Below are 13,302 nucleotides of genomic sequence, written 5' to 3'. Positions count from 1 at the left end.
TACCTGTTTGATTAAAGCAGCTGCCTGCAGACGGATTTTACGATTGGCCACCTCGTCTTGGAGCTGTTGCCACAGCTTCTGGAGGCTGTCTGTCTGCATCTGGATCTCCCTCTGGTTTGAGTGGTTCCTTTGACTTAGCTCCCAGCCCTTCCTCACTATATTGGAACAAATCGCCTTGTGGGAGTTGCACTCGACTTCTAGAGCCTGCCAAATAAAGTGACATGATAATGAGTAGTGGAGACTTACAGGCCCAAGGAACTGGCCTGTCCCAGGAGAACTGTGCCTTTTTCCCATTGCCAAACTCTTCTGTCAGCTACGATAAAACTAACGTGTAATGATTCTGTTTTCCCTCCATTCTGACACTGCCCCTTTCTCCATAGATAACACTGTCCTTTGAGCCCTAATACCTCTTTTTCACTCACCCACCTAATGATAGTCATTGAGATACTTCCCTTCCCCATTCCAGCAGCATATTATACATGATGGTCTCTGGGGGAGGTGTTTGTCATCCATTGAGTTATGTCTTCCACTCCCAACACACACACACCCTCTCTCACACACGTCTCTAGAGATTTTATGGTTCATGGCCCTGCTTTCATGCCTTTACTGTTGACTTCCTCATTATAAAGAGCCGCATGTAGGAAATTACTGTTTAAATTCTGTTGCTGTCTTTTCAAGTCTTCAGGTCTGTTTGCCACAGTGATTTCTCTTCATCAACAACATAGAACTTCATGAAACTAAGATTTTCTCCCCAACCCGTGTCCAGTTCATAGGGAGAGCTGGCAGCAAATTTCTGGGAGGCCCAAGCAATGTTGTTCTAGAGTTTCCCATCTCTCCTTTCTTTACCACAGCTCAGTCCCTTCCCCTTCATTTATGGCATATCTACTGTGGAAGTGGAGAAAGGGATAAAAGGAATTTGAACATAGATATCTTAGTCTCTAAGGGTACGTCTACACTACGAGATTAATTCGAATTTAGATAATTCGAATTTGGGAAACAGATTGTATAAATTCGATTGTGCGCGGCCACACTAAGCACATTAATTCGTTTTTTAACCACATTAATTCGGTGGTGTGCGGCCACACTACCCCATTAATTTTAACCACATTAATTCGGTGGTGTGCGGCCACACTACCCCTAATTCGAATTAACAAAATCGATTTTGGTGCTACTCCGCTCGTCAGGGTGGAGTACAGAAATCGATTTTAAGTGCCCTTTAATTCGAAGTAACTGGCTCCATTGTGTGGACGGGTTAAGGATTAATTCGGATTAACGCAGCTAAATCCGAATTAAAGTCGTAGTGTAGACCAGGCCTAGGAATAGAGCAAGAGTCAGGCTAACAAAGTCAGGCTGACACTGACTCTAATAACGCAAGACTTGAAGGCAGGGCCTAGGCGAGTGGAAAGCGGGTGGGAACAGACTGTAAGAGATACTGTTTTGACCTTGTGTTAAATAAGAATGGAATGTAGACTGTGGCAGAAATTAATAAAAAAAAAGTGAAATAACAGGAAAAAATATGTATAACAAAATGCAGCTGTTGCTCATTATTGTATGTAACAAAAGGTATAAAAGCTTGCCCTAATTGTTTATCTAGCGGCGACCTGCCTAGGGAAGGGAAACCCTGCCCGTGTGTACTCTCCCGTGCATATTGTAATTGCTCGTAATAAAGCTGCCTCTGGTTTGTTGCTTCAAACTCAAAATAAAAACATTGTTTTCTTCCACACTACTCTACTTATTCTCCCTGTGTACCTCATTTGGGAAGGGGGAGTGGATAAGAACCATCTCCTTCTCCCATCCACCAAAGTGGCCTAATGGACAGCACACTGAGCTTCACTCTGCTTGGTCTGCACATCCACAATCCCATATTAAACATAGGACTGTCCCTCATTAGGAGGGATCCCTAAGCTGCATGATTTCTCAGGTTCCAAAAGCCAGCCAAACCCTTAATTTGAGGCATAAATGCTCTTACAGTTGGTCTAGATAAATTATGAAAGACTAGATTCAATATAGAGAACAGACACCAGTCAACAAAATACTGTACCTTGTGCTTCTGAATAGAGGCAGTAATCTGACTGAGATCTCGTCCTAATATTGCTGTCCTCACTAGCTGCCATTTCTCAGAGATCCATGACTCTTCTTCCTGACCGTCATGGAAAAACTCAAAAAGCTTCAACGCTTCCTGTAGCTGGGATTGTCTAACATAAGGCAATAAGCAATTTAGCTCGGTCAGTGCGAGGATTTCAGGTACAATGTAGAAACAGAGAATAGATTAATTAGAGGGCTTCAGCACTGCAGGAAATTCAGAGATTGAATTCCCATGGTACCTCCGAGTCATGGCTGAGTTATGGGTGGAGCAACATGGGGAAGCCAAAAGGAAATTTCCCTCTCAACCCAGGAGATGGAGAATCAGCCATATCAGATCCAGATCACATAGAAGCAACTAGGAATGAACTTTGACACTGACGTTCCCTCTCAGTCCATGATAGCTGATGAGCCTTAAGGTCAATGTGATGTACTGTCCCTTTAAATGTTTGAGCTCTCCCCCCAACCCCAAGCAAAGCCTCACTTTTGTGTTAGTTTCGGTTTTGAAGCCTGAATAACAAAGCGAGCACAGGGAGAACTATGGTTCTATCAGCTCCCTCTGTGATTATCTCCTTCTCTGCTGGATCTGTTATACCTTTATATGTGGAGAAATGAGAAATTCTAGATTCTGGCCCTCCCATTATCTCCATTTTAAAAGGACCCACCATTCTAATCAGAAAGAGCTGGACCATAAAGAGAGCCTTACCGGGATTTGCTGAGAGCGACGAGGTTTTGGTACAGCTGATGGAGCATCCGAGCTTTGGCATGAAGCACATCTGACTTGATTGCTTTGCCCTTGGTGGCCTCTGCTGCCCTCTGGGTGACGTACCTCACCCTATCATCATAAGAAGTGATCTGGAAGTCAACCAAATTGTGCTTCTGCAACAAATCTACTACCTCCAAGAGCTGCTTCCCATAATCCTGAGATGTCACTAGTGCCTGAAAACCAAAAGTGAGAAATTATCAGCACTATGACCTCATCTTCTCCTATGTGTGTGCAGACAATGCCATCCAGGATCTAAGGACTGAACTGAAATCAATGGAAGGACTCCCATTGGCTCTGACAGGTGTTGGATTGGACCCAAATGAATAAGTGGGTGTGTGGTTTGAACTCTGTGGGAGCACTGGCTGTGGGAGCACTGTGGGAGCACTGGCTGATTGGAAGGAGATAAATAACCAAACCTCTCCTTCAAATTCACAACATATAACCCACAATCCATAGCTTTTATCTGCTGCAGTGGATGTGGGGGAAGTAGTCATATTCTTTAAACAAGAGTCACTTCTCACTCCCAGAATCACTGCTTATGTCCAGCATTTACCATGCCCACTGAGTGCACCTCTCCTATATGCCTGATTATAGTGTTCTTGATTCAGTTTTTATCTGAAGAAATCTAGGATGCTCCCCTTCTACAGTACATTATAATTGTATCGTTTTCCTCTGAGGAATATACTTGGTTTTGGAGGCAAGTGTCCAGTTAGTGGGAATAATAACCAGTGCACAGTATTTTCTTTCCTGACAAATGGCTAGGGCTCTGAGATTCAGAATAGCTAGTCACTGTCTCCAATTTGCAATTCTCAAGTTTACATTAACTGCAAGGTCCATAAACAAAATGGTTTTTATACTTCATGTTCAGCACAATCCATAATATTCTCTCTCTTGCACAGTACAGGGCAAGGCAAAAGCACACATTTACAGCGGTTGCCATTACACCCTTCAGCAGTTACCAGTTACCACACTGATCTAAAACATCAGTTATCTCCTATACTAAGTGACTTCAGTTTGAATTGTGGTGATTGGTACTTGTGCAAATCAGGAAAAAAATTAATTTAGGTGCCTTAGTACGGATTTAGCTGCCTACTTTTGAAAATTATAGCTATAATATGCTCAATTCCCAGCACAATATAAACATTGCAATCCATAACTGTCACTGGAATACTGTGTCTGCTGCAATTACTTATATTGGTAGTGGTGCAAATTGTGTGCACAGCCCACATGCTGATGGAGAGGGGTTGGTACCTGCAGTCTTTTGAGTTCCTCTGTAATGGTATCAATGTCCCTCAGAAGGCCCAGAGTTTCCTGCATTGCTCCCAGAGAGCGTTTCTGTCTCTGGAGCTGCTCCAGTAGATCCTGCCACTGTTGGGAAATGTCCTCTTGCCTGTAAAGAAGGGAAGAGAAAGGACTGACTTATCCACAAGGATCTGATGCTTTGGACAGCATGGGAAAAGACCCTGTTGACACATGGGGCTTACAATTTTAGAGGAGTTAAATGAACACCTAGGGTTCCTAAAATCATATACAGTATATGTGTCATCTAATGAAGCATACACTGGTCTCATGGCTCAGCACACTATATCCTCTCAATGAATACGGTCCTGGGGAAGATATTTTGGTTAATATGTAAATCATCATTAATCTTGTTTGAGGGACTATTGTGTATGGATTCTCATATCTGATGTCCCATGTCCTTTTAGCCTGTGACAATAAATATATATGAAAAAAGGAATGGTCCCTTATGACTCAGATTAGATAAAAAATTAATTCAAACCGTACCTCAAATCAAAACCAAAACTTCTGTGGAGTTTGGTTAAGTATTTTATTATTTTCACACATGGTTCTGGCTTTGGTTGAGTCTAGAAAAGACAAGTACTGAAATACCACAGAAAAGGTTGTTCTTAGGGTATTTCCATGAAGTCCCAAACCAGGAATTTCTGATCATCTTAGAAGTACTGATCTCACAAGATTTATAGCCCAATTTGGGAACTAGAGGGGCATCAGAAGATTTGTGGCTATCTATCTGAACCTCGCAAACCACACACTAAAAGAGATATGTGATGGGTTGGCTGAAAATATTCCACTGAAACTTTCTTTTGATGGAAGATTGTTTTGTTGAAAACCCAAACATTTCACGTTAAGTGTCAGCTTTCCTCAAAATGTTTGTATTTTTATCGGCCAATTTTTGTTCCCCAGTTTTTGAGGTTCTTTTTTCAACAAAAAGTTAAAATTTGAATGAAAATGAAACATTTTGCTTTTTCATTTACATTTTTGGGGTGGGGGGAGGAGGGGGAATCTGACCACCTCTACTTATGTGGAATAGAGCTGTTGAACTATTCCCTCCTCTTCCACATCCACTTAATATCATAACTTGTTTAGTCTCCATGACTGCCCATTTCCACTAGCATGACTCACTTCTTTACGATCTGGATCTTGCGATGATAGTTCTCTCGGGTTATAACAGACGCCATGTCAGTCAGTGCTCTGAAGCGCTGCTCCCTGGGCAGTACATCTGCCACAATAGCCTCAAGCTTCTTAGTGGCAGCCTCAACCTTGTCCACACTCTCTGGCTGGAAGTTCTGCTTCCTGAGCACCTTCCTCATGTCCTCCAAGTATGACTCACGCAGGGCTGCTTTCTTCAGGAACCTCTGGGCCAACTGTTCCACTCTCTCCAGCCTCTGCATCTCCCGCTGCAGCGCTTCTCCCCGGCTGTGCTCCGCTTTCTCCAAGATGACCCAGTGCTTTTCCACATCTTGCAGTGTCCTGCCTTCAGGGGGCAGATATGGCCGTTGATTGTTGGCTCTTTGCTTGGTTCTGATGTGGAAAAAGTGGGCTTCAATCATGCCCCTCTCTTGGTATTTGGGGGGCTTCTCTACCGTGCGGAAGGTCTTGAAGTTGGCCATGAGCATCCACATATCCTGTATGGAGTTGGGAAAGTGGCGATCGTCCAACTCTACTACTTTCTGTTTAATCCATTTCAAGAGCTCAGAGATCATCTGCTCATACTGAAACTTCAAGTCATCAATCTCCTTCAGGAAGAACAGAATCTGAAACACGAACATGGAAACACAAGGTGTTTAAGCAGCATGATGAAGTGAGGAGGAAGAAAACTATGTGGCATGCTCATACACTCAGTTTAATCGGGATGCAAATGAGCTGATGGTGTGTGGCCATCAATACCAGGAAAGTGCTTTTTAACACTGCAGGCTGCCATGTCCCTCAGGTTATTATATCAGCATGGAGATGGTTATCACATTTGAGACTAGGAGGATTCCTTCCTAGTCTAGGTTGAGTAAGAGCAGAATGATCATCCCCAAAACATGTTAAGCAAAGGGATTAAAAGTGATTTCATGTGCCAATATTAATTTTAGTTTCTTTTAAAAAATAAGTGAATTTTGAGGCTCATATAAGCTACAGACGGTACTAGCTACTTGTGAGGGGTAGGCAGTATGTAGGCAAGAATTATGTAAGCTTCCTCTACGACTGAAAAATAAGAATTCTGTTTTCAGAATTTGTTTTTGTTCTGCATTGGAACAAAACTTGCAAAACTTTTTTAGGGGGAAAAAAAAAAGCAATGAGGGAGAGGGAGTGATTGAGATTTGTGCCCTAGAATAACCAATAGGCCAGGTTAAGGACCCTCACCTGAGATGTGGGAGACCCAAGTACTCTGCCTAATTTGGAGGAGGACCTTGAGCCTGGGTCTCTCCCAGTCTAGATGAGTGCCCTGGCTATTCGGGGGGTGGGGGGTCTTGCTTTCCCCCCCATGTGAAATTCCATGTGAGGCCTGAGAAACCTTCATGAAGGAAAATTTCATCAAAACATATATTTTTCCATAAAAAGTTTCAATGAATCAACATTTTCCGATGAAAACATTTTGTTGAAAACTTCCCAGCCAGTTCTACTTTCTATCCAAGGTCAGCTTGAAACACCTTTTCCCCCGACTAGCAGCACTCCTGCCACTGACTCCTGAACTTGTCTTGAACAGAGACTGAAAAATGTACCACAATAAGCAGTGGTTTTGTGAGGATGGCAAATGTCAACTAGTAGCAACTCTGAGAACACGATACTCATTTATTTCACTTGCCTGGATCGGAATTCACTTTTCCTGAAGTGAAAGATTTTACTCTAATCTGTAGTGAAACAGAGTGAGGGGCAACCCCCCCTTTCTATTTTATGTATACCTTTTATTCCTTTTCTTTGCACCTTATATTATATTTCTTCCTCATCCCATAGCCCTGTGTAACTCCTAAACCTGAAATACCCCAGAGATACCATGGCTAATATTGGCTGAAACCTGCTACATGAAAGTTCAAACAACGCAGAATGACATTCTGTGTCTCTGTTGCTCTCTATGGAGACTCAGCACCACCTGTTTTGCTCTGCAGACACTTAAATTAATAAGGAAGGTGTTGCAAGTGAATAAAGACCTATGAGCTACACATTCTAATCTGTTTTTGCCTATCAGAAATTGTACTTGGAAAAGAGTGGCTGTCCCAATGCTCGAAGAGGAGTGAAACAGCACTAACCTTTAGTGCAGGAAAAGCAGCCCGTGGCATCAGGGCTCCCTTCTGTATGTTCTGCCATCGCACCCAGTTCTGGCTGAAGGATCCTAATAAGTGCATGGTCACTGGAGCAGGTGGGGGAAGGGAGATTTACCTCTCTCGATTGATTCCCTCTGCAATCCTGGTCACCCACTTAGCCTCAGCTCTCAGGCTGTCTTGACACATTGAGGCTTCCCTCCCCAATCCTATTAGTGAATTCAGAGCTGCCCATCTGAGGGGACTAAGGACATGAAGATATTATCGTGTGTTCATGTGTGTGTGTTTGTTTGCGCGTGCATATGGAGAAGGCAGAGAGGCCTATAAGAGGGAGGAAGGGGAAAAAAGGCTGAGGGGGAGAGAAAAATGGGAAACAAAAAGCAGGTAATTGCAAGGAGAAAAATAAACAATGAAAATAGAAAACACAAACAGGAAAATGCAGAAAAGGAAATCAATGGAACATTTAAAAAATGGAGATAGAAATATTCATCCCAAAACAGTTTTCCAGAATATGAAAATGTGTCCTATCCGATCCTCTGAGTTCTTATACAATTCATCTAAGTAGTGCCTATGATGACAGGGACTTTAGAAATGCCTAGATAGATACAGTGTGTACACTTAAAAAGTTTTCTCACTTCTGAGACAGATTCCCATTTCCAATGATAATCCATTTTACATATAGGAAACAACTCTCAAGCCAGAAGAAACTCTGCAAATGTGACCTCTACTCTGTAGACTATAATTGCAGGACTGGGTAATGTTAGGGATATAGTGGAATGAGAAAGGAAATAAGCTGGTCTAATGAAAAACCTGAAATATGTCTCCAAGCCAGAATCTTAGGTGGTGTCCAGCCTAATCTTTTTGCCCAGTCTCCTCACTCATGCCCAATCACTGCTCAATCAAGCTACAAGTCCTCCTCTCCTCCATCACCTCTGTTCAGAGTACAGTGGTGCTGTTGATATTGAGCTCGGGATATCTGGGATAAAGACGGGATCTCCTTGTCTTTATCCCAGATTAACTAACAGTGCAAACCCTCCATTGCGAAAGCTTTTTACCTTGTCACAACAAGAGAAATCCTGCTTTGGATTTTTGTCCCTACTACTGTGCAAACATGTCCCCGTCATAGCACAACAATCTTTTAAAAATCAGATGTTCATCAACTCTCACACACATACATAAGAAGGTGAATACTTTTTGGGTTCACTTCATATTTTTGGCAAAAATGGAAGGGAATTTTTACAGACAGAAAAGCAGCTATTCCCAAAGAAAGCTGTCATCACTGCAACAACCACAACATTTTGGCCAGAGTCAGTGAAAAATACCAATGGTTCTTCCATGAGAAATTTTAGTTTAATTTTTTTAATCAAGAACTGAAACCAATTTGTTTTGTTTTGTTGAAAATACTAAACCTTATTTGTATAAGTCTTTTTGTTTGTTTGTTTGTTTGTTTGATGGTTTTTTCCCCTCCTTTTTTCTTACTTTTTTACTTTTGTTCCCTCATCACTGGAAAAGAGGGGAAAAGGGAGAGAAAAGGGGGGGAGGGAACCAAACTCAAGTGAAAACCAATTTTTTTCAGGTTTTAGTTTTTCATGGTTAAACTGAAAATTTTCTACTGAAACATAATTTCACAGACTACTTACTAAGCACCTTAGTTATCAAATACAAAATCAAATACAAAATATGACCAAATAAAGAAGCTAATTTCCATATAGATAAATCCGTTTAGAAAGGCCAGGTTCTAGCACCAGAGTGGGTCTAAACCATTGCCAAATCAGAATTGTCTACCCACTCACTCACACCAGTTGTACCATTTACAAGTGACTGAATGTGCAAGGCCCTGCAGAATCAAGTCTCTGATATGGTCGCACAAATGGCTTGAGTTAACATGACTGTGCAGTTAATCTGAATAAAAGCTTTTTCCAAACTGGTTTAACTTTATGCTACTGCGGAGGGGGCTCAGTAGAGATAGAGGTAGGAGGCAATTGTAAAAGTGGCAATGCACTGACTTTAGCAAGCCTCTTCTGGACAGTCTGGCCCTGCTTCAGCCTGGAAAAGTAATGGTAATAGAGCGACACATAGGTCATGATGGATCTCTCATCTGGATGAGGAATTGCCACATCCTCAACATCCAGCAGCTTAGTGATTCCCAGGTGCTTCTGTGCCACGCTGAAGGCATTGTTCAGGTTCTTGATGGGCTGCTCATGCCTCAGTGAGCTGTAGTGGATGAGATCAGGCCTGGATGAGGAGAGGAACATACGAGGACACAAGAGAGGAGGGTTAGATTTAAAAACAACAAAAGAGAAGGGTTACACCTCCCACACATAGCTACACAACATGCTGTATGTACGCATATATACTGCAATGTAGTATCTGGTGCATATCACTGCTCTCCGTTATGGGTGGTACAGTAGCAGCTGTTAACATAGATTTTCCTTTGGCTTTAGAGGTCACATGCTGTGCTTTTGGTGCAGCAGGATCTGTTTTTTATCCCAGCTGTCATCATGAAGTTCCATGTGGCCATGATGCATGTCACAATGACCACTGTAAAGTCCTGTATAGTCATGGCTTTGTTTAAATACATACAGATTTATATACAAAGGATGCGACTGAGCAAATTTCTGACACTGAACAAGGAACTTTAGTAGAATGAGGAACACGGTACAATAATCCCCTAAAGCATTGAGTAGCTCTCTGCTTTCCTGTAGAGCTTTGGCATAGACCCTTCACTAGCCCTCCCTTGCCTGACAGAAGAAGGAAAATTCCCACTCCAGAACTCAGCTCACCACAAAACTCCCCATTCCTCCTGCCTCTTGTCGTCCCGGGCTGTTGAAACAAAGATTCACTATGTAGGAAATTCTGAAGTGGGAATGTTGTCCCTGGCTGGGGAGTTGTGGGGTTTTAAGTCTTCCTGTCAATAGATGGAGCAGCACTGGTATCTGATGGGAGAAGAACTGTCCAAGGTGGCAGACCCATCTCTCCCTTCTTTCTTCTGTCCCCTGCTGCTTCCTCCTCCCCTCAAAAGGGGAAGAGAGGGAAAGAGGGAGAGCCTGCTGCCTTCAGCTCCCAGCTACAGCTCTCATTAAACTGAAAGGTTTAAGTGCTAGTGAAGACCATAGAAAACCCCATTTTCAATAACATTTCAGAAAGTGCAATTGAAACCAGCGAGGAAGGTGAAGATCAAAGAAAGCAAATTTAATGTATATTTCTCTAGTATTTTTCTTCATGCAAATGTTTTGAACAGGAGGAGCCAAGTTTTGAGACACAGCTACTCATTCCTATCAATGGCCAGCCAGGATCAGTGAGAAGCACAATTATTCTGCATGGCTCAGCTAGCAAAATCACACTCTTGAAGACACTCAGAGGAGACTTTGCTCCTGTAGGGGACACAAACTGGCTGAGATGATGATGTGCTTCTAAGCCTTAGGAATGACTAGCCACTTACAACAGTGGAACAAAACATGCTCTTGATCTGTCATCAGTCCTTTTATATCACTGTTTGATAGTGACAGATTTAATGCTTTTCTAGCAGATTCTCCTTGTTTTCTGAGCAAAATAAAGAAACAAGTTTAAATGCAGAGTATATGCTAACAAATTCATTTTTGTTTCCAGGAAGAGAAAGAGTCAAACGCCATGAACCTGATTCTTCCATTCTTATTCAGGCAAAATACCCACTTAATGAAATGGTAGTTCTGAGTGAGTAAGGGCACAGGGGAAGACAAAACCATTTTCTTGTCCATCAAAGAGAATTCAGATCCTGGAAGTGATCATACTAGAGCTAGACACAATGGTGTCAGCTCTTCTTGAAGCCTTCCCTCATCACCTATTTACCTGTGAACGTGAATGAGGGCGTTGAAAGCCAGGCCATCAGACCAGCTTTTGGAGAAGTCCTTCACATTCACATTGGAGTAACTAGCAGTCTTATGCTGACACCAGATCAGCAGGGCTTCATTGGCAGACAGTACATCAGCACGGACTCCAAACTCCTCCTGGGAAGAGAGCAAGGTAGGAAAATTCAGGGTGGGCAATAAATTCCTCCTCATAATAAAAGCCCAGTCTCCTGCAACTGAGCTTCTTTTATAAAATTGATTTTGTCCCCCTCTAAAATCTACAAAAATTCATATCAGTCTTAAAATTGGTAGGCTAGGTCGAATGCTTTTACCAAGTTGGAGGTGAACAAGGGGTCCCTAAATTATGCACCCTAAAAATAGGTGTTCAGAAAGTCGTCTTTGTCCACTTTGTAACAAGCTAATGGAAAACAAGAGAGACATAAAGCTTAGTTTATTTGTCTCTTTATCCGTGATCTGGTGCACTGCACCAAAATGTAGGTCTTTAAAGCTTAATATTAAAGGTTATTGGCTTTTGATTTGGTAACGTCTCTAAGGAATCTCAGCTCTGGTGAGTTTATCTTATGCATCAAGTGACTCCTGGAGACTTTAAAAGTCTCTAGCAACCAGGGGGAAAATGTTTCTCCCAAAATGTGCTTCATAAGGCTTGTAGAGGGGAGTGAGGTGTGTGTGGGATTCAATAAGTCTCAAGCTTCAGGGCCATAGGGATGTGGGGTGAGCAAGTCTCTAGACGGGAGAACGGAAGGGGCAGAGGCTATGGGGGATATGAGAACTTGGAGGAGAAAGGTCTCCAGGTAGGGTTCTGAGGGCTGCCAGGAGCAGAGTGGTAAAGGTGGGAAGAAGGGATGAGTTCAGAAACAGCTCCTGTGTACTAACACTTCCGTGACTCCTCCACCCTACGGACCTCCGGTATTTCGTTAGAGAGGAATTCCACTGCTAGAAAACAGTGAAGGAAAGTTGGGTAGGGAAGGCCCAAAAGGAATCCGTGTTTTGTCCCAGCTTAGTCATTTGCCACCCGCAAGCTACTCCTAAGTATCCCCTAAATCAACAGGCTTCTGGTGGGGGAACAGGGGCTCTGGATGCATGAGGACATGGGCAGACTGCAAGGAGTGGAGGGGTTGAGGTGGGGTCAGCTTTGTTAAGGTGCAAGTTAAGGTTGCAGAGCATTTGTATGAAAAGAGCAACAGTTAATTTGGTGACAAATCCTCACATGGAATAAAGGAGACGCCGTTCTATGGAATTTTTAGTTAATTCTGCTTTCCCTGAAGCAAGACAACTGTCATCCACTGGTATGTTCTCCTGTCTCCACTCTGTCATTGAAGGTACTTTAAGAATCTTTTGGGTAATAAATGTATAAGAGAGAGTATGCTGGCTGAAACGAGTGAAGCCATATCTTTAGCCGACTTGACAGTGCAACTTATCCAAGAAGGATGCAGTCCTGTAATCTAGTCCCAATATCTACTTCACCCTGGAAATGAGTTTTTTTTTCTCACTTGATGTTGGTCCAGTCTCTCTAAGGAAGTATAAGAGGGACTCAAGTTTTGTGTGTGAGCAGAAGAGAATATGGAATGCTAAGAAAGCTCTCAATCTCTCTAGAATTACAGCTGAAGGGGGTTTCCCCATAAACTCACTCTGAGTTGCAATTTTCCTTCACTTTTCCCTGGATATTACAATGAATAAGTTGATGTGTATATGCACCATTGACCTCTATTGGGTGAATTCAGAACTGCTGAATAGTTCATAAGTAGTGAGGGTCAAAGTTTGTAAAATAAAATGTTTTAAATTTAAAATGGCGTCTTGATTAATACCAAAAATTTCATGAAAATGTTTTTAGCCATTTGAAATGGTCCACATTTTAAATTAAACAATTTGAAACAAAAATGCTGCTCCGAATCAGTTCAAAACAAAAAAAGTTTCAATTTCAATCAAAGGAAAACATTTCCAGTTTTCATTTGGTTTCCCTAGGAAAAAAAGGAAGGGAAGAAGGGAGAGAAAAGGAGAAAAAGAAAAACAAATTTTTGTTTTGATTCTATTCAATTCAAATTGAAATGATTATTTTTTTTTA

The 13,302-nt window shown here is 42.2% G+C and overlaps 1 protein-coding gene across 1 annotated transcript in view; it reads right to left on the bottom strand.

Moving 5' to 3' along the window:
- Positions 1-7,476, bottom strand: part of SPTBN5 (spectrin beta, non-erythrocytic 5) — a 132,000-nt gene extending 124,524 nt beyond the window's left edge. The window contains exons 1-6 of the mRNA XM_026651316.2: positions 7,381-7,476; positions 5,270-5,901; positions 4,100-4,238; positions 2,789-3,021; positions 2,042-2,195; positions 4-204 (exon numbers count right to left, since the gene is read on the bottom strand). Of these exons, the coding sequence (XP_026507101.1) occupies positions 4-204; positions 2,042-2,195; positions 2,789-3,021; positions 4,100-4,238; positions 5,270-5,901; positions 7,381-7,476 (1,455 nt within the window). The remainder of the gene's footprint in view (positions 1-3; positions 205-2,041; positions 2,196-2,788; positions 3,022-4,099; positions 4,239-5,269; positions 5,902-7,380) is intronic.
- Positions 7,477-13,302: the final 5,826 nt, after the last annotated feature.

The sequence above is a fragment of the Terrapene carolina genome, unplaced genomic scaffold, assembly GCF_002925995.2.
Source record: "Terrapene carolina triunguis isolate 2854851 unplaced genomic scaffold, T_m_triunguis-2.0 Scaffold96, whole genome shotgun sequence".
In the NCBI taxonomy this organism is placed as follows: domain Eukaryota; kingdom Metazoa; phylum Chordata; order Testudines; family Emydidae; genus Terrapene; species Terrapene triunguis.
The sequence above is the reverse complement of the archived record's forward strand: the minus strand, read 5'-3'. Positions and strand labels throughout refer to the sequence as shown.